General features: G+C 31.5%; 1 protein-coding gene across 4 annotated transcripts; it reads right to left on the reverse strand.

Annotated features, from left to right (window-relative positions):
• On the reverse strand, positions 1-26,878 carry LOC143047401 (uncharacterized). Of its 4 annotated transcripts, none has more exons than XM_076220428.1 (8): positions 26,796-26,878; positions 21,108-21,219; positions 11,335-12,024; positions 10,145-10,258; positions 6,834-6,947; positions 6,004-6,162; positions 2,235-2,345; positions 1-1,406 (listed from the first exon to the last, which is right to left on the reverse strand). In XM_076220428.1, exons 3-8 carry the CDS (start codon positions 12,005-12,007, stop codon positions 61-63), a joined length of 2,517 nt encoding a protein of 838 aa, XP_076076543.1. In that variant the 5' UTR covers positions 12,008-12,024; positions 21,108-21,219; positions 26,796-26,878; the 3' UTR covers positions 1-60. The 4 variants fall into 4 exon arrangements, with proteins under 4 accessions (XP_076076543.1, XP_076076544.1, XP_076076545.1 ...); XM_076220429.1 differs by lacking the exon at positions 26,796-26,878 and adding an exon at positions 22,933-23,053; XM_076220430.1 differs by lacking the exons at positions 21,108-21,219; positions 26,796-26,878 and adding an exon at positions 13,850-14,051.
• Between the last annotated feature and the right edge of the window lie 769 nt (positions 26,879-27,647).

Consider the following 27,647-nt stretch of genomic DNA (forward strand, 5'->3'; position numbering starts at 1 on the left):
TTTTTTCATTTTTAATTTAATTTTATTCACTTCATTTAATAATACTACTAGTAACTGATGTCAAGACTTATCTTCAGATTTTTTCTTCATAATATTCAACAAGTTTTCAGCACGATTTGGTCCCCTTGATGTGTTTGACCTTGAACCAATGTTTGAACTTTGAGGACTAGCACTATTGACTGGTACAGTCCCCATTTGTAAATGTTCTGGTCTATCCATACTGGCCTCGGTAGATTTTTGACTAGATTTTGATAAAAGAGACAGAAGTGAAAGTTTTGGCATATTGGGGTCCTTATATGAGGACTGTTGACTAGAACTTGGACTATTTCCTTGACAAACACAATGAGATTCTAAATTATTTGAAACACTTTCATCCAGTAAGGAATTTGGGTCCAAAGTTGGTCCAAAAGAGCAAGCATGTTCAACTGGTCTTTTTAAAGAGGTTTCACTCTCTGATACAGATGTTAGGTCTATTTGTCCAAATATAAGTCTTTTTAAAGAATTATCATTTTCTTCTTTAATTGGACTATGTGTCAATGATGTCTTGGGCCGCACAATTGGAGGATCATTTGATCGCAGATCTTGTTTCAAATCTTCAGGACTGAAACTGTCACTGTATATATTGAACTTAACTTCGTTTCCTGATTCGTTACAAGGAATATTAACATTGTCATCCATAGAAACTGTATCATTTCTTTCACATGAAGAATTCCTACTGTCTGTTGAACAAATACTACTTTGAGACATGCTTTCTGCCAGTATGTTTTGAGAACTCCCACTACAGTCGTCCCACTTAACGTCTCCAGGTTCTTCAAAAGCATCTGCTCTATTCAAATTCTTTCTTTTAAACTGAAGTTGCGTCAAACTCTCTTGTAGAGTCATAGCCCTGCTAAGATTATTAGCTTTTGTTTCAATGAACATCTCTTGTGCACTGGCTGAACGACTCAAATTATTACGTTTAATAATATCTGAAAGTCTTCTTTCAGAAGTTACTGCAATCCTGTCATTTTCTTCAATACTGCAGCCCAGATTCATTTTAACCTCACTGAGTCTTTTTTGTCTTATCTCTTTCTGTTCACCATTAATGTTAGCCTGATAGCCACTTTCACATTTCATCTCACCACTAATACCACTTCCTGCATATTTAATATCCTTCCTAAAACTGGGTTTCTGTTCCATTGATTTATGTAAATTTGTATCCGCAGGGAATGTGAATCCTTGTTTGTCTTCCTTCTCTGTAGATGTTGCAGGGGACAAGTCATTAAGTCTTGGATTCCCTGTTGAAGTATGGGAGATATTTGTTCTTACTCTGATGTTATCTGAACTGGTATCCCGACTTGAAGGGTAAGAGGGCTCCAAGCTGCGTCTTCTGTCACCAGAGACTGGGTTGTAATTCTCTGGACAACCTGAAATGAGATAGTTAAGATTATTTACTTTTCAAACAAAGTTGATGTAAAATAAGGAATTTCAAGAAATTTCAAAACTACAGAACTTCTGTATGGTTGGTTGGTATTTTGTTAATTAAGAAATTTGTTTTTTATTGTCTCAACTACCTTGCAGTTAGCTTTTTTAATTTGAATTAATATTTACTCTTAAAAAATTTGAACTAATATTTGGTCTGAATAAATTTGAACTACTAGTTGGTCTGAAAAATTTGAACAATATTTGGTCTGAATAAATTTGAACTTATATTTGGTCTGAATAAATTTGAAATTATATTTGGTCTGAATAAAGGCCTTCTCAAGCATTTAGTAAAGGCAATTACCCAGTAATAACTTCATTAATTTGTGTTTTTTATCTTCATATAATTTATTCTTGTGCTTTGTACTTATCTAATGAGTGTAGTTCTTTTGAACTGATATTTACAGTTTGAACTTATGTTGTCTTGTTTATCACTGTCAAATGTATAGGGAGCCCCTAAAAGCTGAAACATGTTTAAGAAAACCCTGCTTCCTTCTTTTTGTGTCTGTCCTGAGCTGGGAATCTGTTATAAAGTAATTTTCATTGGTTGCTGTCGGCCTTGTTAGTTTTTATTATTTGTTGAAGTATTAATCAGCCTGTTGGATTTCATTTTTGAATTATTTTACACATGTCTATACTGTAGGGGTATAAGCATTAATGAAGGCTGTACGGGGACATGATAATGTTTACATCTTTGTCTTAAGGTCTTTGTGGATAATTGTCTCATTGGCAATGACAAGGTATCTCTCTAAATGAATCCTAAATGTTATTACCTTTACTTCTGTAATCTTTTAACTGATCTATATATTCCATTGATTTATCTGGTGCTTTGTCCTTCTGTTCACAAATCTCTTCTATCAATTTCTGTATCTTTTTTGCAATTGCTAGAAACAAGAATATAAAATGCATAAATTAAAATGAAATAATGGAATTAACTGTTTATAAATATTTTTTTGAAGTGATAAGTGGGATATAAGTTTTATTTTAAAATCAAAGGAAAAACTGTCATTGCTAGAAAATTGAGGTCCACCACTTAGGTCTTGAACCACAAAACTAATAACTTATTATTTCATTTGAACTGTTACTGCTGCTGTTGGAGTGCAAGTAACTGAAAGTATCATCAATCCAGTGGTCAGTGCTTCAGTATTATTTTTAAACATGATTGGTAGCATATTTAGAAACAAAGAATCCAACTCCCTCAGGCTTAAAATAGCCTACGTGCAGTGAGGTGAGAGGTTTTTTTTGTTCTGTGTTAATGGAGTACTGTCACTTTGATATGAAGAACAGCAATAAAAGCACTGTTCCTTTGCTTCTTGTGGGTGCGCGGTTTTTTTTGTGTTTTTTTTTTGGATGCATGTCCTGATTTTGTGTCATGGATTGATACCAATATCCTTTGTTTTTCTATAACATGTAAGATTGATTTGGCTGTTTTTATTGAGTCCCTTCTGTGCATATACATTGTAGCTCTACATGCATTTAAATATGAAAACTTTCTGAGCTTTTATTTTTTTTTTGGTTTGTGTTTGAGTGTTCCTGGCAAAGATCAATCCAGAGATGTGAATCTTATGTTTTTGGGATACAATTGCTTTCAAGCAATCTGTAGACTTTTACCATTGACTCAGGGCCATGCCCTCACGTCAACCGTTTTATTCTTAACATTAAGGAACATCTCAGATTCTTAAGATTGTCTTGCTTTAAAAGGTAGAAACAAACAAAAAAATTGAATTTAAAAAACTGTCCTATAATGTTCTTCTCATAATCTTCATGTTTCGATATTTCCCTCGACTTATATGAGTGTTTTAACAACACGGAAAATCAGAATTAAGCAGTATTTATATTTAGTGTTTTTATAAATTTAGAAACCCGTCAGAGGTAATTCCCAAGTTTTGATAAAATGCGAAAGTTTCTATCAATCTATTTCTGTAATATAAGAACTGAAGCAGAGTTTTTCTTATATGTCACCGTTATGAAACTGATATTTGATATTGTACTTCCATAAAGAAATGGAGAACCATCTAGGTCGTTTAATTAAAATTGAATATACGTCCTTGCTACAAATCACAAGTCTAGGGTTTGTTTAGGTAATTATGCACATGCGTATAGTTTTCTTGACTTCAAGAGGTATCAGATTGAATGATTGCTCTGGATTCCATAATTCATAATTGATTAATTTGAAACTCATGAGATCCTTTCTATGTCTGTCTGCTATTGAGGGTTATTGTTGTTGCATAATTTTAATTCATTTGCATCATTTGAATTAAAATAAATGTAGTCCACCATGTAAAGGTGTAAATAGAACACCCCTTCAGTCGAAAATGGAGTCTTCCATATTATCGCTTCGAGTTGTCTCCCTTATACTTCCGTCAATTCTGAATCAAAATACGACGATACGTCGAGAAAGATTAACTCATTCTGTTGATAGACATCATATTATATTAATCGGAATATATAGGAATCGCAATTTAAACAGAGGAATGTGTACGGAAAGGAGTCATGTCCAATGACCCAAAGGATATTAGATATTCAAAGAGTTAGAAATGGGATTCCTCCTAGAATTCACTTAGGAAAATAGGCGATAAGGTACGAAGTGAAATACCTTCTATCACTCTCGGTGACTGCTGTGGAAAGTAAACTTGGAATTGATAGTATAAAAACTAGAGGCTCTTAAGAGCCTGTGTCGCTCACCTTGGTCTATGTGAATACTTAACAAAGGACACAGATGGATTCATAACAAAATTGTGTTTTTGTGATGGTGATATGTTTGTAGATCTTACTTTACTGAACATTCTTGCTGCTTGCAATTATCTCTATAATGAACTTGGCCCAGTAGTTACAGTAGATAATGTTAGTGAAAATTTACAAATTTTAAATTGTTAAAAATTGACTATAAAGGGCAATAACTCCTTAAGGGGTCAATTGACCTTTTTGGTCATGATGACTTATTTAGGTTTTACTTTGCTGTACATAATTATTGTTTATAGTTTATCTCTATCTATAATAATATTCAAGATAATAACCAAAAACAGCAAAATTTCCTTAATATTACCAATTCAGGGGCAGCAACCCAACAATGGGTTGTCCGATTCATCTGAAAATTTCAGGGCAGATAGATCTTGACCTGATAAACCATTTAACCTAATGTCAGATTTGCTCTAAATGCTTTGGTTTTTGAGTTATAATAAGCCAAAAACTGATTTTACCCCTATGTTCTATTTTTAGCCATGTTGGCCATTTTGGTTGGTTGGCCGGGTCACCGGACACAATTTTTAAACTAGATACCCCAATGATGATTGTGACCAAGTTTGGAATAATTTGGCCCAGTAGTTTCAGAGGAGAAGATTTTTGTAAAAGAGAACCAAGACTTACGGAAAATGGTTTAAAATTGACTATAAAGGGCAATAACTCCTACAGGGGTCAACTGACCATTTCGGTCATGTTGACTTATTTGTAAATCTTACTTTGCTGAACATTTTTGCTGTTACAGTTTATCTCTATCTATAATAATATTCATGATAATAACCAAAAACAGCAAAATTTCCTTAAAATAACCAATTCAGAGGCAGCAACCTAACAATGGGTTGTCTGATTCATCTGAAAATTTCAGGGCAGATAGATCTTGACCTGATAAACCATTTAACCTCATGTCAGATTTGCTCTAAATGCTTTGGTTTTTAAGTTATATAAGCCAAAAACTGAACCTATGTTCTATTTTTAGCCATGGTGGCCATATTGGTTGGTTGGCCGGGTCACCGGACACAATTTTTAAACTAAATACCCCAATGATGATTGTGGCCAAGTTTGGTTCAATTTGGCGCAGTAGTTTCAGAGGAGAAGATTTTTGTAAAAGATAACTAAGATTTATGAAAAATGTTTAAAAATTTACTATAAAGGGCAATAACTCCTAAAGGGGTCAACTGACCATTTCTAAATGCTTTGGTTTTTGAGTTATAAGCTTAAAACTGCAATCTTGACCTGATAAACCATTTAACCTCATGTCAGATTTGCTCTAAATGCTTTGGTTTTTGAGTTATAAGCTTAAAACTGCATTTTACCCCTATGTTCTATTTTTAGCCATGGCGGCCATCTTGGTTGGATGGCCATGTCACCGGACACAATTTTTAAACTAGATACCCTAATAATGATTTTGGCCATGTTTGATTTAATTTGGCCCGGTAGTTTCAGAGGAGAAGATTTTTGTAAAAGTTTACGGACGACGACGGACGCCAAGTGATGAGAAAAGCTCACTTGGCCCTTTGGGCCAGATGAGCTAATAAAACACAATGGCAAACGTATCCCTCAGAGCAATCAATGCTTTTTGATTTAACATATTTCTGACATCCTCTAACTTTCCATGCAGTTTAAAATTGTGTCGTTTGCATGACCTTTGTATCTATGTGTGTATGTATTGTTATATGGTCCATTTGAAAATTTCACCAGAGGTTGAGGCCTATTTACTGTATTTTAATAAAAAAAAACTTTATAGAGTTATTTCCCTTGTGAACACATAACTGTTGATTTATTTGAATATCAGACCAACCTTACCTTTATCTCTAAGCGTTGTGGAAGCATGATGAACTTTCATGAACTCCTGTGTGACAGGATGAACAGAAATGCCTTTACTCTTCATACTGGCGTCAACAAGACTTCTGTATTTTAATGGTATTAGAACATCAAACTTGAATAGAGCTTGTTTATCATAATCTACAATAAAAATGGAAAACTTTTTATTACAATTTGTTTGATATCTAACAAAAAAATGTATGATATTGATATAAGAATGATAAGCATGATATGTACTTGGAATCATCTTACATTTGGTAAAAAAATGTTAGATAGTCAAATACATGTCTGAAAACATCTTACCCAGGGATGGTTTAAACAGAATAAAAAAAATGGTCTAAATCAATTTATCATTAAAAAGAATTTCAAGATATCCTTTTTCCTCCTAAGATGAGGTAAAGAAAACACCATTCAACCAATCAAATTATTGAAAAGAAAAGAAAACACACATATAATTTTAACAACTGCTGAGATATATGAATAAAAGAAGACAAACTTTAAAGAAGTTGTTTAAAAAAAATGATAACTGGAATTTGAAAAATTCAGCACACAAAAAAGTTTGTAGTCACTTGTACATATCATTCAGAATACTGTAGAAACATTAATTTTCGTGGGGTTAAAATTTCATGGTTTCGTCTCTATATAAGATTTCATTGGGATTTAACTTTCTGGTCTCTAGTAAATGGAAGTGATATTATATGTAGGTTAAATTTTTGTTGAGGTTTTAATTTCGTGGATATATTCTCTCCACGAAATAAACGAAAATAAATCCTCCACGAAAATTTCTGCTTTTACAATAATAAAGCCCTTACCAAAAGCCTGCGCTCCTACAGACATTGACATTTCTTTTCCACTAGCAGCAATAACCCTCAAGTTGTCCTTTCTCTCATCAGATAGTTTTCTTATCATACCATTTAAACTACTATCTGTAACACGCAAAAAGATATATTGAGAAATTTTGTTATTTATCAAATCACACTCAAAGTTGTTATAGGATAAAAATAGACATACAAATATAATTGCAACAGACCTTATTGTTATTCGGGCATGTGCAACGCCAAATTTGAAATATTGAAATCAAATAACTATAACTTTTCTTATGTGTTGTGAAGCTTTCTTTTGTGATGCAAAATTGTTATGGAAACATTTATTGTGTCCAGTAAAGGAGAAAAATAGTAATAAATTGTATTTATTGTTGAAACAAGAAAATACTTATATATGTCCGGATGTGGTAGTACCACCTATGTGAAATATGTTTTTCTAAGTTTTATTTTTTACATTTTTTTTAGAAAAACTGTTCTTCTATAATTATCTTAATCTATTTCTGTATTAAAAGCCTATAAACAGACTCTATCATTTCCAAGATAATAGGATTGATATTTCATGATGGATTTGAAAAAAATGTTTCAAACTTATTTTTGTCTTCATGTGAATTGGACCAAAAATAAATTGATGTCTGTGTTTAAAGGGAGATAACTTTTGCTTTCTTACAGTATACATTTTTCCTATTTTATATAATATAAAGTTGATGATGATTTTGATGATGATAATGATGATATTTTTATAATTAATAACTTTTTTAAAAACAAGGAATTGATCACTGGTAAGGATGCAAGAACAGCACATAAAAGGAAAGATAATTCATATCAGAAAAAAAATGTAAACAATACAATATAAATTTTATGCTTCTGAAGTACTATATAAGGCTTGAATATCCAAATCTCTTTCATATTGAATGAATAAAATAAATAAGAAGTAGAAGATTATTGAGGGCCCAAAATTTTGAAAGGTTTTGCCAAATAGACTGCTACTTTTTTTCTTGTTTCAATCATGTGCATTTCAATGAAAGGCATACCAAAGTAATCTTCATCAACAAACATTCAAACAGTATACATCACATCTCCTTTCATTCATATCAGTGGCAAACCCAGTGTAGAGTTCCAGGGGTTGGACCCCCCCTTTTTTTTTGGACAATCAATGCTTTTGAATGGGGACATATGGTTGAAACCAACCTTTTAAAAATGGCTGGATCTACCCCTGCATATTTAAGTTACTTATTGACCTTTCACCGTAATAAAAGCACAAATTAGACATCCAATCCACATCATCAAATTGGCAAAGTGTAAAATCATGACCAGACTGGACTGGAATCTTGGACTTGACCCATAGACCAAACCCGACTTGTCTTTTCTTGAACTTATTGACATCTTTTTTGCTTGGTGTTGAATATCTCATTGTGACCTCGAGATAAAGAACAGCAAAAAAAAGCTTTTCCTTTGCTGCTTTTTTATTTTATTTTGCTCTGCACGTAATGATGTTGTGTCATGGATGATTATCCCGTATCCTTTCTTTTCAAGTGGACTATTGGACTTGACTGAAAGCCCTCCAATTTTACTCTTATTTTCCATTTTCTAATTTTTATTCTTTTGAATGTGAAATTTTTATATCCTCTTCCAATTATGAAATGGGAAAGTAAAGCTAATAATCTGTCAATGTATTCTGATTAAGTGACAGATAATTTTAGTTTAAATAACTATTGTTTACAAACAAAGGAGAGTTTATCAAGTTTAGTTTGTGATAACCAATTGGAGATAGTAAATGAAGTAATAGTTAATATTTTTTACAGAATACTTAGTGATATCGGCATGTTATAACAAATCAAGTTATAACAAATCACTTATCAATACATGTTTTTGTTTACTGTTTATTACAAGGTACAAGCTGAAGTGCAACATTCTGATAACAAATAGACACTTAAGACAACTTGACCAATAATTGAGTGTTGTTGTTATCACTGATATATATATAATTAGAACTTTGTCTTCCTTAACCTGACACTACTTTTAACCTATGACAAAAAAAAGTTACGATTTTAATTTTTTTTCCTTTTCTTAAACTTATTGACATCTTTTTTTGCAATTGGCTATAAAGTAAAAATTGATAAGAGGAAAAAGAAGTATAAGTGCACAGAAGATAATAAATTTGTAATTTCAAGTGAAAAAATTAAATGCATAGTTTCTTGTTTGAACAATCTCTTATAATTGATAGCAATTATGGACTTTTAGCAGGAAAACGTGTCTGTGTCAAGTTGCAATCACATTTATACTGAAATGCATAGTCAGATGGGGAACCCCTATGAAAACCAGTAAGCATTATTGTGCATTTAAAGTAAATATTTTCTTTGACAGTTAACAGTGATTGAACCATTCAAGACCAGTCATAATATGTGTACAATTAGTAATCATTTTTAAAGTTCTAGATGGAAAAACTGATTGCAAACTTCAAATGAAATATAAGATGACTGCACTGTATAATGAGAAAATCTTAAATCGAGGAAAAAATCCTAAAAGGAAAAGCTGTCAAAACTCAATTTAAGTTTAATAATATTCTTACTGAAGTTGAAATCATCCTAAATTTTACAGACGCCATCACAAGTTGGTTGACAGTTACGGAATATCTTTCACAGATGACATCGGATATATTCCTTATGTCGTAACTACAATCCCTTTCCTGTTCAATGAATGTGACCTACTGTATTAGACTATTTTCCGTGTTTGTAATAACATGAGCAGCACAAAGGGTGCCACAGTGGAGCAGGATCTGCTTACCCTTCATGAGCACCTGAGATCACCGTAAGTTTTTTTGTGGGGTTCGTGTTGCTTAATCTTTAGTTTTCTATATTGTGTCTTGTGTACAATGGTCGTCTGTCTTTTTATTTTTTAGCCATAGTGTTGTCTGTTTATTTTTCGATCTATGAGTTTGAATGGCCCTCTATATCTTTCGCACCTCTTTTACTAGATTGTGCAAATACAAAAAAGACCACAACTCCAAAATGTATCATCATTCACAAATTTCTGATTTTTTTAGAAGTTGTGGGATAATATTCAAAGAGACAATTACCCATCAGAGCCAGAAATGGAATCACAGTATTTTTTATCAGAAACTCAAGGGTTGTGTTTTGGTTTTATAAAACAAATCCGAATCTAAACAATGGGCTCACTAAATTTCTTGGAAGAGCCAAGCAACTAATTTTTCTTTTTTTCACTCTAACAGAATTTGACCAAACAATATTACAACATAAGAATTTGCTGTCTTTATGGAAAAAATAATTTCACCATTTTACCTATTCTTACAGAAGCAGGAAGAAATTCTCCACTCAGTGCTGCTAATTTCCTATCAATCAAAATAGATACCATGTCTTCATTGGTCAGTTCTGTACTCCTGATTATGTCACTTCCTACAAATATAAATCATGTGATTACTCAGCATATTTTCAGGAACATATATATTGACGTTAGATATACTGTTCCCAGATATTTCTTAATATTACAAAGTAATAAGCCAACCATTAAACTGCAAAAAAATCCCAATTTTCTTTAAATAGAAAGTTCAGAAACAATTTTGTGCCTAATGGCAGTAATATTTCTTAGCAACAATTTTATAACACCTCAACATTCTATATGGGCTTATCCCAAGTCAGAAACCTGTAATTCATGAGGCTCCCACAGGGTACCCCCCTCAGGTCGCTTTTAAATTCGTCGAGAGGTTGTTTTTAAGGGAAATGTACAGGTCACAGGTTGTTTTTTCCAACACAGAGGACGGAAGTCGGTCGAAGGTCGTTTTTTCCAAATTTTACAGATCCTGGGTCGTTTTTAGAAGGCCCTCGAGTTGGAAATCGCCTCTAAAAAGCCCAGAGGTGGCAGGTCATTTTTGACCCTGCGGGAGCCTCATTCATTGGTTGTCCTGTGTTGCTGTTTATCATATTTGCAATTCTTTGTTTATTATTTTGCACATTCATCAGGCCTTTCTATGATTAAATTTGTCATTTCAGGGTCTTTTATAATTTACTATGTGGTATGGGTTTTGCTCATTGTTAAAGGTCATACAGTGACCTATATTTGTTAATTTCTACATCATTTGATCCCTGGTTGAGAGTTGTCGCATTGGCAATCATACCACATCTTCTTATTTTTTCTTATTATGTCTATGTACAGAACTACTTTAATTCTTTTTCAAAATTATTCATTTTATACCATAAGATGCTTTTTAGATAAGTTCCTCATAATTTTCTGCAGCTCAGAACATGTAACTATCAATTACCAGATAACTACATTGTATTTTAGGCTCTGAAAGCATCAATTGGTGATTTGATGGTCTCGAAATTAAGTTAATTGGTGATGTGTTAGCACATACATTTTCATAGCATCAATTGTGAATTGATACCATGAAAATTGGCGACATTATGCAATCAAAATGAACGTTACAACCATGTTACACTAGAATTTGAAAATATAAGGCTTATGAATAACTTACCCACATTTACAATTGAACCAGGCAAGCCATCACAAAGATCTGCTATAGTCTCTAAACAAGATGTATCCTCATTTTGATCAGATAACACTTCCTTCAGAAGCTGGCATGAGTCAGATTTGTTCAGAGCAGGCACATTCTGTAAATAGGCAATCTTTGACCACTGCCCAAACTTGGCCCAAGTGCATGATGTCAAGCAAAAATAAATATTACTGCTATTAGCCAGAAACTTATGCACTATGTTTTGATATATTTTATCCCATAAGGATTCTGCAAATTTGTCAGGGCCTGATCCATCTTTTTGTGCTTTAGGCATAGCCTCCTCTAAACTGTCAAAGACAAAAATGAACTTTGTATCAGGCTTCTTTTTCACATATTGTAATATTTGCTCCCGACCGACTGATGATCTATGATTGCTGTCGATTTGAAATTTGAGAAAAAGGAGAGCTTCAAAGTTATCATACGTGTCAAGGTCACTGTCTCTGAAGTCAAACTCAGTTACTTCAATTTTGCTATCCTCCGTTTCTTGAAGATTTTTAACGAATTCAGCACATAATCTTGTTTTGCCAACTTTTGCCATTCCATAATATCCAAATATTCTGCAATTGTTTGCCCATGCTTCTGAATACTGTTGCAGCAAGTCATTTCTTCCAACTAATTTGTATTCAATATCCATGTTGATATAAAGTTACCCTAAAAAAAACAACAATCAAATTAAAAATAAAAGATGGAAGAGCAAACTCATAATCAACAAAACATATTTATCAGGCGCGGATCCAGAGGTGGGGTTCCGGGGGTTGGACCCCCCCCTTTTTTTTGGACGATCAATGCATTTGAATGGGGACATGTAATTGGAACACCCCCCCCCCTTTGTCCTGGGTTAGGAACCCCCCCTTTTTAAAATGGCTGGATCCGCCCCTGTAATTGGTTATTATTCGAGCGATACCAATTTTCATAGGTTCCATGTGTATTAAAGGGTGAACCACATATTTAAATGTTACCATAAACAAAGTACATATTTACTATAGGTTTGCAAAAGACTTTGGCAAAACCACAAAATCAAATAATCACAAAAATACTATTTTTTCTCAAACCAAGAATGGTACCAAGGAAAAATAAATGAATCCACACAATAACATATTAAGTTAATTTTAACAAATTAATCAAATTTTCAAATCATTGAATCCAAACCAAAAAAGAAAGTACCTTAATAATGGCATATATCCTTTGATACAAAATAACAAATGTTTATAATTGCGCATGTTTTGTTTATTAAAGTGTGAAAAAGAAAAACAATATAAACATTTAAAGTATCATTTACAAGAGGACAAATCAGGAAATAATTTCAAACGTCAATCAAAGCCAACACTTGAAATAGTATAGGTAGATTGATAGTCAGATAAAAAAACAATATGACTCAAACATAACAAAACAAGATTTAACTGCCAAAAAGAAATATACTTAATTAACTGTACACATCCTACACTGGTTAACAGTGTAAATATTCAAAACGAAAAATATTCTTAAACTTTAAAACATATTTTCATTGGAATTTTTTTTAACTTTGTTTATTTTTTTAACTTTAAAACTTAAATAATAATTAAAATACAATTCCAGCTCCTTACCAGTATCATTAGATAACATATAATCAGTTATTTTTTATACAATTTTAAAAACTTAATAGAATGCAACTATATATAGACATACCTATACAATACAAAAGAAGTCATATCTTAAAATCATTATAACGAAGTTAATTATGCGTTCAGCGCCAACCAATAACAAATAACAGACAATAATAGATTTTTAACCTTTTTGTACTCTGTTTGGATGACATAATATATATAGGAAGTAATATCATCTATTTATAGTATTCATTCATTAAGTTTTTATTAACATGTGAAATTCGTAGACCTAGAAGTGAAACTAAATTTTTTAAGTGGTTATCAATTGAATAATAACATGCATGTATGGTGGAGAAAAAAAACCTATTCTATTTTTAACATTGAATACAAAACAAACATGTTTTTATATCTTTATAAACAAGGATTATTATTTGAATCTGGATAAATTATTTTGAAATCCTGAAAACTAATAGAAGATGTATAATAAACTCTAACCCATTGAAACTTGATGGATTTGTATGTCTAGGGTGTTATACTGAAAATCAGAGAAAGAACCATAAACCATAGCCATGTTTGTTTTTGTGGGTACCAACTTTGTTTGATTCATGAAAATTTGTGTCTTTATTGATATTTAATTTTCTGGCTTTGATATAGTCTGTATAAGGGTCTGGATGGGGGGTCTGTTATTCTGTAAACATTAATTTTCACCCCTTTTTTCTCTCTTATCTTCAAAAATTTAACCCCTTTTTTTTCTAATCTTCATTTTTTTGGCCTGTTATTCTCTAATCTAATCTAATCCATTATTCTTTAATAATTTAACCCCATCCAAACTCTCCTGTATACAAGCCTATAGAAAATTGATCCTTTGCTTAGCATTTGAATTCGTAGTTCACCTATATTTGAGAAATCAGCTTAATTGGTATCCCATACAGTCACTCTTCCAAATCAAGTTTGTTATTAAATCACAAGTTGTGAGTTCCAATCTATACAGGGCATGTGTGGTTGACTCCAATCTTTATTGATTAAGACGGCCAGTTTTCTGGTTGTTGTTTTTATGTTTGTTTTCCTGTTCCCCTCCACTTTTAATTTCAGTTTAAGCATATAGCCAAAAGTAAAATTGAGAATGGAAATGGGGAATGTGTCAAAGAGACAACAACCCGACCAAATAAAAAACAACAGCAGAGGGTCACCAACAGGTCTTCAATGTAGCGAGAAATTCCCGCACCCGGAGGCGTCCTTCAGCTGGCCCCTAAACAAATATATACTAGTCCAGTGATAATGAACGCCATACTAATTTCCAAATTGTACACAAGAAACTAAAATTAAAATAATACAAGACTAACAAAGGCCAGAGGCTCCTGACTTGGGACAGGCGCAAAAATGCGGCGGGGTTAAACATGTTTGTGAGATCTCAACCCTCCCCCTATACCTCTAACCAATGTAGAAAAGTAAACGCATAACAATACGCACATTAAAATTCAGTTCAAGAGAAGCCAAAAGTGTCTAGTTGGTGTTAATCACCTACAATCAATCAATACATGTATATTCAATATCTCGATTCATAGATGAATTCTATTTACATCACTGGCATTTACTGCTGTACTATATATAACTTCTTCATCCGGAAAATTATACCTTTACCCTTACCCATACCTGCCAACTGTCACTATTTGTGCGGGATTTCCCCCATGGAGGCTTCTAAATGGAAATTTTAAAAGAGCAATTTTGTCCACAATTTTAAACAAAACAATTAATTTTACAATGGTTATAGGCTTATAAAAGTATGAAGAAGCCAAAAAACAACATAAAAAAATCATTTGAAGACCCCTTTTGAAGGTTTTTGAGAATTACAAGAGCCATCTTGCACGTAAAACCCCCATGGACATTTTGAAAAGTTTGCAGGTATGATTACCCTTCTGGAGCACCTGAGATTACCCATAGTTTTTGGTGGGGTTCATGTTGCTTAGTTTTTAGATTTATATGTTCTGTTTTGTGTACTATTGTTTGTCTATTGGTCTTTTTCTTTTTATGTCCCATTTATGGGCATTATGTTTTCTTGTCTGTGCGTCCGTCCGTTCGTCTGTTTGTCCCGCTTCAGGTTAAAGTTTTGGTTAAAGTTTTTGTCGAGGTAGTTTTTGATGAAGTTGAAGTCCAATCAACTTGAAACTTAGTACACATGTTCCCTATGATATGAGATTTTTCTCCCATTTTCACAGTCCACTGAACATAGAAAATGATAGTGGGCATGGGCATCCCTGTACTTATGACAAATTCTTGTTTAGCTATGGTGTTGTCAGCTGTTTATTTTAGACATATGAGTTTGAATGTTACTCAGTTATCCCCCTTTTTTTATCATTTATTTAAGCAATTAAATAATCAAAATATTATCTTTATATCTTTTTTTGAAATTTCTTTCAAAATTACCAGGTATCAGTATGAAATTATGTTAAAATTCAAATGAAAGTCAAAATACCATTTTTAAATACTTTATAAGTGAATGCATTTAATTTCCTGTCAGCTTACTTAATATATTCAGTGGCATGTGATTTATTCACTTCAGAAGCACATGATATAAGTCACAAAATAATGGGTTTATCCCTCACCCCATTTTTTAAAATGTGCAAAATTCCTTTAACAAGTAGCAGATGACTTTTGCTCATCACACTTTCTATAGGGTTTGCCCAACAAAAAATTTGAATGTTTTCTTGATGAAAAACTATAAAGAAGAGTTGAAAACATTAAATGAGGGTCTGGAATCCCTGGATGGGTTTACAATACAGAGGATATTGGGCAAACAGTGCAGAATACAAGCCCAAAAAATTTAATAGTATAGTATAATTGGGTGTAATTATATGAGTTATCTTTCTTTTATAAAGTAGCTTTAGTAATGAAAGATATAATATGAAAATTTTAGGCTGTATAGGACTTTATAGTATGAAGATTATAATTCAGTAAATGAAAATGTTATATGATCATATCTTTATCTGTATATATTTTTATTAAAAAATTCAAAATGTGCTATATGTAGCAATTTTAAAAGGGGAATTCACTCTTTCTACCATCCAATAACAAAAAGGGGGATATAGAACTTGACTACAAGATTCATTTGTAGTTTTTCAAAATTGATACAAAAAAGTATGATGGGGGAATTTTTGAAAGCTGAGAAGCTTCATGCACTATACTATACTATAAATTACAAATTTATGCAATTCAGTGAACCTCGAAATCTAGGTCAAACCATTAATTATGCATATATGACCATATATTCTAAAAGGCTTCCATCGTATTGAACATTTTATAAAGTTTCAAGTAGATGTGACCCCAACTCAATTTAAACAACATTAAACCACAACTTAAGTCTGACACAAGTCCAACAAACAGACAGACCCACAGACCAGAAAGCACAAGGCCCACTACATTTTTAGGCAAGGCATATAAAAGTCTGATCTGTTCTTTTCGTTCCTGTCAACACCAAGCCCTTCCCCCCAACCCCACCCCCTTTTTTAACACTACAACTCACTGACAAATAAATTAATCGCTGACTTACGATAGCCACTTTACTTCTCTGATTAAAAAGTACCGTTATTGAAATCTGTTTCACATATAAATACAAATGACCAATGCTTCATTCTTTTCAAAACTGTAATAGTCTCATAAATGCTACCAAATTTATATCAATTATAAGCATCATTAATTTTTAGATGGTATTTCAAAATTCATTTATCAATTGAAACAGGAATATGAAACTAAGGTGTCAATAATGGCTTAATATATATTAGGCAGTACTTATGAGAAAGGCCGCCCTCGTGACAAAACTAGAAATCTATTTAAAGTATTTTTTTTAATTTTAAACCATCAATGTCAGGGTTAAACAATTTTTATATATTTCCTTTAAACTGAGGAAATAACATGCCATATTCATCATATTGTATTTAATACAATGCTATATCCTCGTCTGAAATTGCCTTGTCGACGTTTCCTGAATAGTTCGTTCTAGTAAGTTTCACAACTGTGTAGTAGTTTCAGTTTCCGTTTAAACTTGTATACTGCAATACAGTGATAATTTTATTGATTTGTATTCAGGTAATATCTAACTGGGTATGTCTATAAATAAAAATATTTGAAATTGGACTTTTTTTAAAGAAATTTTGATGTTCTTGTATTACAAAATGAGGTTTACACATATTCCGGATAAATTTTGCAAGAGCATCATTTATAAACGTTTGTGCAATGAAATACCTTCATGTAGATCTTAAAAAAACACTTTGAAATTTTATTAATCTGATTTCCTTAATCAGGGTTTAAGCTAGGAGTTTGAGGGCTTTAGTTACTTTTGCGCATATGAAAATCAACATTATTTTGGGATCCAAGGATGTATGCATATTATAATTCATAACTATATGCATTTGAAAATATCCACTTGCATCATACTAGCATTGTATTTAACTTTTTTTGTTTGTCTGAAAGTTACCATTAATACATTTCATGATGGTCAGTTTCAATTGGTGGACAAAATCAGTGTACATTTGTACAATTTTATGATGGTAAGTATGCAAGAGATATATTACCAATTTTGATTACCGGTACCTAAACGGACAAATTATACAACATATAAGGGGATATATTTATTTTTTTTAATTCTAAAACTCAAATTTAAATCCTGACTGCAATGGTGATGGGCTGAGGTGGCCTGACGAGACCTGTTCTTTATTATTATTAATTTATCTTAATTGTTGATTTTTTATTTTCATCAAGATTTATTTTTGACCTGCCAATCTTCCATCTCCTATGACAAATTTGTATATAAAAATATTAAGTGAAAAATTGCAAAATTGTTGTCAGTCAGTCTTTTATGTGATTTTTTTTTTTATTATATCTGACTCAGCAATGTATAATGATAAGAGCATACCTTTTCATTTGACAAATCTTTTATGAAATTTGTTATCTATTTGTTTGATGTGTTTGAGCTTTTGATTTTGCCATTTTGAATTTTCCTCCGTGTTAAGTTTTTTTGTTATTATACTTTTTAGAAAGTAAATGTTAGTATAAAGGCACCTGTGAAGGTGGTTCTATACTATTTGAAAGTAAAAAACTTTATTTTTTGTTTATAATCAAATCCACATCCTATACTCACTGGCAGCAACTGTTTATACTACCCTATTTAATATTCAAAATTTATCTAATCTCTAGCAGTTATAACTGTATATTCAGCTAGTTTTTAAAGTTTCCTGTTTATGAGGATATGGCATTAATATTATATTTCTTGTGACAATAAAAAGATATAACATACTACAGATAAAATATTTTAGTGGTAACATTCTTTAATTTGAACTTAAGTAACAAGAATGTTCATTATAAAGTAACCTGTCTATGGATAGAAAATCTTGAAGGAATATCAATTGGGAATTCATTTTCTATTTAAAGTATTTTGCAAAGGTAGGGTATTAGACATCCCAACTGAAATTTACATCAAAAGACAACCTCAGTCGAGTTTTAGGAAAAAGTTTGACTGTTACTGTCATAGAGCCTGACACTTTATATCCCCTCTCTTAGAAAACTGGCCCAAAGTTGTAATAGGCAAAATAGATCAGCCCAAGTCAATCCAGCCTATATACTTTCTTAAGCCCCATGATGGTTTGAGACAGATCAACTTGGGACTAGAACAATATGAATCTTGTGTCAAAAATATTAAATTTTTCCAGTCAAAGAAGGGGATATATATTCAACATCCCATAAATTTGCCATTATCAAGGGTTACAATGATTATCTGATCCCCTCATTAAGAATGAGTAGTGGACTTCATCATCATCCTTCGTTAGCCAAGAGATTGGTTCTGGAACCTTCCTCATTCTAAGGGTCCCCAAATTTCAATTCATATGAGATGTTTTCAGATGATGAAACTTCATATGATTTTCCTGTAGGAAAAAATGCAGGAAATAAGTACTTGAAATTAGTCAACTTCAAAGAATGGATGACCAGGGCTTGTTAATTTCAATACATACTTAATGAGAAATTACTTAAAATAAGCACTTTCCTAAAAAATCAATATAAAATTTAATTGTCAGTTCTATGACATTAATTTTCAATGACCTTTTATTCCAATTTCTATGTGAAAAAAAGTAAAACAATCATTTTAATTTCCTATTTCCACAATGATGATGCAATTCCACAGCAGATTTCTTAATGTAAACGCTCGTTGGATATTTTTCCCACGATATTGTAACAGTTTTTAGGAACTATGATAAAAGTTTCAAGGAAATGTCATTGAATCATCATGTTAAATTGTCTGCCAATAATAACCAAACAACATAGAATTTTCTTTAAACTTTTTATAACTTAGGACAAGCAGGGAATTTTAATATTTATTTCTTGCCTAAACATTTCAAAATATCTAGCGAAAAGAAAGAAAATTATAAACAGGAAATTAAAATATTTGATAAGCTCCACATAATAGGGCTGGCATGGAACAGAATAATTAATTTTGTTTGAATTTGGCCCTTAAATTAGCTTCAACATGGTTAAATCCAAACTGTGACCTTAGGGGGTGCGGGGTTAGACTACTGACAATGTTATCTGACATCTCATTTAAAAGGACATGTGACCTTTAAAATTTGTAAATTATCTCCCCTATGTGGCTCCACCAAAACTGATTTGTGAAGCAAAAAAAAAATAATGTTTTTCCTATTTCCATTTGACCATATTTTATTAACAGCAAATTGTAGATATGCACTTTTTAAGTCCAATTTAATTTAATCAGATTGTCATTCAATATGGCTCACTTTAATGTGAGCATTTAGGATCTTCATTTGTAGCACAAGTCAGTAAATACAACATTTCTGCAGAACGGTAAAAGTGACCCTATCCAAATTCAAGCTTGATCTGTGTTTGGTGGTAATAAGCATTGTGTATGAGTTTCATAACATTTGGTAGAGGCAAAAAAAGTTAAAGAAACGAAATATTCAGCAATTTTTCCATTTGTAAAGGGCATAACTCTAGAAGGGTTAAATTAAAGCCACCAAAATTTAAACTTGATCTGTGTTTTGGTAATAAGCATTGTTAACAAGTTTCATAACATTTGGTTGAGGCAAACTTAAGTTAGGGAAAGGAAACAAATTTTGGGATGTATGCATGGAAGAAGGGACAGACAGTCAGAGACAGATTAAACTTTACTTTAATTAAGTTTGAATTATTTTGTACAGGGGTCTTTGTTATCTTTTATATTCACACTGGTACTTTTCAATGTGTAAGACTTGGAATCTAAACCCGATTCGCCTTTTCAGAATCAGAGTCTCATTGTTTGTACACCAAAACCAATCACACATTTTGGTGTAAGCTTTTGAAAATGTTACCAAAAATGCATTAGATTCAGAACAGCTAAAATTGCTACAAATAATTGGCCAATGATTTTGGAAAAAAGATTGAGCATTAAATCATCTTATCTTTACTCTATTATAAAGATAAAACTCAACAGGATAAAATTGTCTAATGTTGAGATAAATAAATAAAGTTACTAGATGGAATATAGAGAAAGAAACCCAGTGACACATAATCCCAAGAAATTTAGTGGTCAATATAGTCTTTGTCAGTAGATACATCTCCTATATGAGAGTTTGGATGGGGTTAAATGATTAAAGAATAATGCCCTTAAAAATGAAGATTAGAAAATAACAGGCAAAAAAAAATGAAGATTAGAGAAAAAGGGGGTTAATTATTTGAAGATTAGAGAAAAAAGGGGTGAAAATTAAATGTTTACAGAATAACAGGTCCCCCCCATCCAGACCCTCCTATATGATAATTGATATATCTGTCTGAGCTTAAATTGTTTATGATTCAAAGGTTCTCCATATACATGTTTATCCTCTTATATATCAAATAAAATATTCATATTTAAGAATAAAATAAACCAAATGTGCAGCCGTAATTCATGATTCAAAATATTTAAACTCCAGTTCAATAAAAGATTGATTTATTATGTAATGTTCGTAATAAATAGTTTTCCTAATAAGGTTTATTTCACAATTTGCATATGTACCATGTTGCATCAGGTGTTACTCATACCATTGATTTATATATTGCATACATGTTTACACATGTTAATTGAACTACAATGAAAATAAGCAGAATAAAAAAAAAATGTAATCTAATACTTACCTAATATCACTCGTCAAATATTTATGCTGTCATCACACCAATTCTTTTCTTCTTATTTATATGAATGACTCTCACTTGTGAAATAATCTGGGATTTTGAAAAGGGAGATAATCTGAAAACAAAAATGTAAACAAGTGGAAATTTGGATTTTCCTATCTATTAATAGATCATATCATACCTTAAGGTATATAAACTTATTGTATATATGAATGGTTCATGAACGATTTGTAATAATGTATCTAGCTTCTCTACTTACCTGGATATTTGAATATATTTAATACTTTTAAAGTGGGTTGAAAATCTATACACAAGACATTGTGACATAGATTAGTGATTCATAAACATGATAAATTCAATAGATTTTTACTTAATAGATTTTTACTTATAATCTTCTTATATCGGTTACCTTTAAAGGAATGTTAGGAAGCAAAAAGGAAAAGTAAATACCATGTAGGATGAAAAGAGGGGGAGAGAAAATTTATATCTTTTCTTTTGTGTTTTTACCTCACTTTAGGGAGCTACCATTTGATTTTTATGGGGGGGGGCTAGGATGAAAAATTTTGTCCTGCTTTTTTTTTAGTTGTAATCTCTGTCCTGCCTTTTTATTTTTTACTCTATTTGGTCCTGCTTTTTTTTTTACTAGTTTATCCTGACTTTTTTTACACAAATTGTCATCCTGCCTTTTTTTTTTAACAAGTTTCTCATCCTGCCTTTTTTTTTTACTCAAAACTCCTGTCCTGCCTATTTTTTTCAAATTTCATCCTAGCCCCCCCATAAAAATCAAATGGTAGCTCCCTTAGTCTTAACTGACTGGAAAAGTGACCACAAACTGATCTGTAGGTCATTTCATAATACTATATTAAGTTGACAAATTTAAAAACTTGAGGAATGTTAGACATATTAAGGAAACAAGTTACAAGGAACAATTGCTGTAACCATACATGCAGTACTTTAAATTCAGAAATTTATGTGTACAATTGCAAATCACTGATTATTGGTAAAAATGTGCATTTGATCAAATTTGGGAAAGAAATCCATAATTATGTAACTGTCACATTTTTGGTAATAATGAAAATATTGGTAAAATTTCTGAATTTAAAGTATCTTAAAATTTTAACGAAAAAATGTTTGATATCTGATTTTTCTTAACACAGTATAATAAAAGAAAACTTAGAATAAGAGTCAAAAGTCATAAAAAAACTACCAACAATACTCTAAGAGACAGTATCCATTCAAGATAATCATCAACAAATTATAAACCGCTCCAAATAAAACTCTGATATACATGTATTACTTTTAGTATATACATTGATCTTGTTACACACTTAAATGACATGACATAGGTCAATGTTAATACAACTGCCTACAAAAGTTCAGTGACTTATCAAGATACGGAAATATTCATTGAATCATATCAATACAATCCTAATACCTTAAAAGTCAAAACTTCACTTGAATAAATGGATTACAGAAAAAAAGCACACATGTATATGTATATACTTTCTTTACACATTGCACATACTTTAATATACATCGGAAGTAGTTGCACAATGAAATTTAGCTTAATTCTTCCAAGTGAAATGATTAATCAATTTGTTATAAATGGTAACGCAATATACACATTCTTCTAAATACGGAGATCAAAGGTCACTTCTCTGGGATAGGTCAAAGGTCAAAAATTCAATCAAAATAAAATTATTGCAAAGATGTAAATAATAAATGGGGTTATACTTATCATAAGAGTAAATCGGGTAACACTTGTCATAAGAAACAACCCCCCTTTTTTATTGAACCTATAAAGGGAATATTCTAGTACAATCCTTACCTTAAAAGACATCCTTTCACATTAATAAGCGGATTACAGAAAACTATTTTATCTGTGTTGTATACATCTTGCACGTAATAACTTATTTGTACTATAATATGCATCTAAAGTAGAAGCATAATAAAATTGGGTCAAAGTTCATTGTTGATTCATTGGTATGTAGATACAAAGGATTGTCCAGCTTAAAAGTAATGGATAAATATTCTGATTTCTTAATCATTATTGAAGCAAAAAATAATTGTTGAATAAATCTTATAAGAAAAGACATTAATTTGCATTTTTGACATTATTTCTTTTTCGAGACAGGTATCTATATTTTGAATAAGGGTTATTACCTTTATAAAAGATTAATTATTGTCTAATTTATACACAGTAGCATATATCTTATGAATATTATGGATGAGATATATAAAGGAGAAAAAGAATGCACCTTATTGGCATAAATCATAAATGCCTAAGCTTTTAGTTGTCTGTAATTATTGAAACCTGGGACTATTATTTTAGTATAATAGTCCCAGTTGAAACTAACTGAGCATTTTTTCAAATAAAATATCTACAGGACCCAGCAATTAAGGAGGAAAACAATAAGGATTTATATTCTGTAAAATATCTTAGTTTTCATCATCAGGTGACATCTGATTGTTGTGAAAAATGGTAAATGAGAAGATGCATTCTTCTAAAGGCGGAGTCAAAGGTCATTTCTCTAGAATGGGTTCAATTTTTTTTTTATCTTTGTTGAAAATTGAAACAAACAAAAATTAATTTTAAGACTACATTGAGTATGGAATACATTGTACACAGCATTATAAATAATAGTCCCCAGCTTTTGGTACTGTTCAAGACACTCCACTCCTTTTATGAGGGAACGTTTCTTGTTCATTGGAGGTAAATACAACAACAAACCCGAGACTACTGTTAAGAATTGAACATTTCCTCTACTGAATTACGGTACAGGCCCTGATTGGGACAGTCACATAGATTAGTTTAGTTTAAACATATTTATTTAAAGTGGATTGGGAAACGTTTTGCAACTTATCTTAATCCCTTTCCACTTTACAGTCACATATAGGATGTGGTGGGACTGAACATGTTTGTTGGGGCTCAACCCTTCGCTAACATTGCACAGTTGTGTAACAGCAGAATGTTAGTACAAACTGTAAAAATCAGTTTGAAATGGCCTTACTGACAGCAGCATCAAGCACAAAAAATATCTAATTAGAAGACAAAATAACACAAAGTACCTCTCATAGAGTATACTTGTAGTTACTGAAAGCTACTTTAATGCCAACATCTTCGCTAGCCAAGGGTTACGATCCACTCCTGCTCTCTTCACCCTTGGCAGATTGAGCCAACGCTTTTTGATTGGATGCAGCAAGTTTCTACTGCAACCAATAAAAATCATTACCTTGTGTCTTCGAAATATTATCTCAATCCGCCAAGGGTGAAGAGAGCGGGAGTGGATCGTAACCCTTGGCTAGCGAAGATGTAATGCCAATAACGTTAAATAAATCATGTTTTCCCACTGTGCCCGTTAAAGGACAAGAAAGGGAAAATAAAATGATATAAAAGTCCCACAGCTGTCATAATCAACTTCATAAATTAATGTTTATGTAGTAATAATAGGTTTTTCATGTATACCTATATTCTGTGTTTGAGGTCATGTAAAAATGTATGTAATGATTTTGACAAGAAAAACAATGACTTGATGATAACTGGTATAAGTATGCAACATTAAAATTAATTAGCAACAGTGGTGGCCATCTTGCATCGACTAATATAAAAATAAGTAAATGTGCAAAGAGCACATGATATGCCATCTTTTTTCTGCTGCAAAACAGAATTGTTAGTATAGAATAGGCAGCTTATCAGAATTGGTAAATAGGCTTGCATGAAAGGTTTTACACTAGTAATGTTGGGCCCTTTATAGCTTGTTGTTCAGTGTGAGCCAAGGCTCCATGTTGAAGGCTGTACCTTGACCTATAATGGTTTACTTTTATAAATTGTTATTTGGATGGCGAGTTGTCTCATTGGCACTCATACCACATCTTCCTATATCTATTGCATAAGGATATCCTTTGGTGTGTAGATATGTTTGCCTTTAATAAATATGATTGTTTAAATGTTTCAATGATTCTGGCAAGACAATTTTCAAAATCAAAAGTAGTACACCTGCACTCACTTATCCCAACAACAGTGTCAAATTTGAATTTAGCACAAACATATAAAACAATTACCCTAAGGCCAAATAAAAATATATGTGTGGTTCCAGTAACCCTACCGTCCCTACTTTTTCGGCTTAAAAATAGCCTACCCTAAAGATTTTATTGTCATTTTTCATTAAGCACTGTTAAAGTCAGAATGTTGCTCCCATAGATTCAATGTAAAAAAAAACCCATAAAATAAAAAAAAATCCCTACCTACCTACCCTAACTTTTTTTCAGATGTAACTGGAACTACACATACTTTTTTATTTGGCCTAATATGGACAAGTAAAGATCCATAACTCTTGAATGACAAATTAATAATTTTGAATGTCTTATGGTACAAAAAATGTATCTTACTTCTTATCTTAGTTGAAAAGCATTCAAAATTGTTTCTTTTAAATTTTCTAAACAAGATTTTCTAGATATTCCATTCCAATTATCCTTTAATCTGGGTTGTTGGAGCCAAGGGAAAGAACTCTTGCAATCAGTGCCCAATTTTTCTATTAGTTGAGGATTTTTAGGTTCAAAATGTACGCAGCTTGGACTGAAAAACCTATCTCTAAAACCCAGGAAGGTGGGTGGGCTTTTTCTGCCATGTTCTGAAATTTTTCTAAATTGCTTGATTCTTACAAAGAATGGTAATATGTCAAGAGAAACTTTTCCACTCTGCTTCACTTTTTACTCTTATTTAGAATTTCTAGACTTCTTTTTGCCAAAACACCGAGTCAAGTGTTTTACAGCAAAAATATGCATCATGCTATCTGAGAAATTGATGCAATCTTAAAGGTATGACTAATTTTAAAACGAAATACTGTAAAAACATAATTTATTGTTATTCTTGATCATAATTCAAATCGCAAGCAAGCTTTCTTGTGTAAATTTAAGATGAATTTTACAGCTTATTTCCTAAAGCTTGTAGAGTAAAACTTTGGTCTGCTTTCTCTGTTTGTTTAAATGTTAATTAAAAACTTTGTAACTAACATTGACATCTTCAAACAATATATATAGACATATTTCAACTTGTATAAATTATATTCAATTTTGATTGGACGTTATCCCAATCACAATTGTACAATATGCAAACAAAGCACGCAAGCTAACCAAAGTCTTGCTCTATATGCATTAGGAAATTAGCTGTAATAAAGAACAATTATCAACGGATTAACAATAGTGAAGTTTAAGGTCAAACTTACTATCAGTTGTAACTACATTTTATACTGAAAGGAGAAGACTATAAAAGTTGATGAAGAGTAATACCATAAAAAAATAAAATGTATTTTAATTAGTACCACCATGCATTACACTTACAAGTTCTTATACATATATAACTAAAAGTTAAAGTGATGATATATGATATGTATTAAGAATACATGTACAATGTTTATTCATAAAAGAACTTATAACAGTTTGATAATTTACAAATCTTTTAACATTTTAATAATTGTGTCAGATGTCTTTTTCAATTTTAGCCATGGCGTTGTCAGTTTATTTTCGATTTATGAGTTTGATTGTCCCTCTGGTATATTTGGTCCCTCTTTTAAATGTCAAAGGTAAAGTTAAGAAGAATAGTAAAGAAACTGAAGAAGGCCAGTGGCCAAAACTCTTAACAAATTGGTCTATATTTACTACAATAAAATATATTCTACCTAAGATACTAACCTTGCTGAATAAAATCAACATTGTCCTTTCATCGTGAAGTATGTGTCAGTAGTATTATGTACAGGTACACCAATAATGAACAGGTAATATATCAGATGAGATGACAAGTAATAGAGACATTGTCAAACAGTAATTAGTGTTTAATATACAATACAATGTTTTTTCTGTATGCATATCTGTTCGTGGGTCATATTATTTCATATTTTAAATGTTTAAAATGTATATTTTATTCTAGTTGTAGAAGGAATATGAAAGTTTAATTCAAATGCAGTTAAAAATTGTTGTTGTCTGCTCTATGGTCGGGTTGTTGTCGCTTTGACACATTCCCCATTTCCTTTCTCAATTTTATAAATCTTTATTTTCTATTATTTTCTATAGTAACTCATTGTCACAAATTCTGTTTCAGAATATGATGCATGATGGGTAATCATTTGAATAGTGTAAACTAAAGAAATTATGATTCGGGAACAACATTCTAAAGAAGTAATAGCTTTTCAAAAAGATAACAATGGATATTAAAGAGTACTTACTTGGAAAGTATCTTGTAGCTATAAAACATGAACCTTTGATGAAATTCCATTATCTGCCATAGTTGATCAACCTCTTGAAAACCAAAGAAAAAATATGGATATTGCAAACAAAAATTTTCCTTATGTAAAGGGACGTAACTCTAGAATGATTAAAGAGATGCTACCCAATATCAAACTTGATCTGTATTTTGTTGTAATACGCATTGTGTATAAGTTTCATAACATTTAGATGAGGCAAACTTAAGTTAGAGAACGGGAAATAAAAAAATCAGCAATTTTTCCATTTGTAGAGAGTCAAAACTTTAGAATAATAAAAGTGATG

The sequence above is a fragment of the Mytilus galloprovincialis genome, chromosome 10 (assembly GCF_965363235.1).
Source record: "Mytilus galloprovincialis chromosome 10, xbMytGall1.hap1.1, whole genome shotgun sequence".
NCBI lineage: Eukaryota > Metazoa > Mollusca > Bivalvia > Mytilida > Mytilidae > Mytilus > Mytilus galloprovincialis.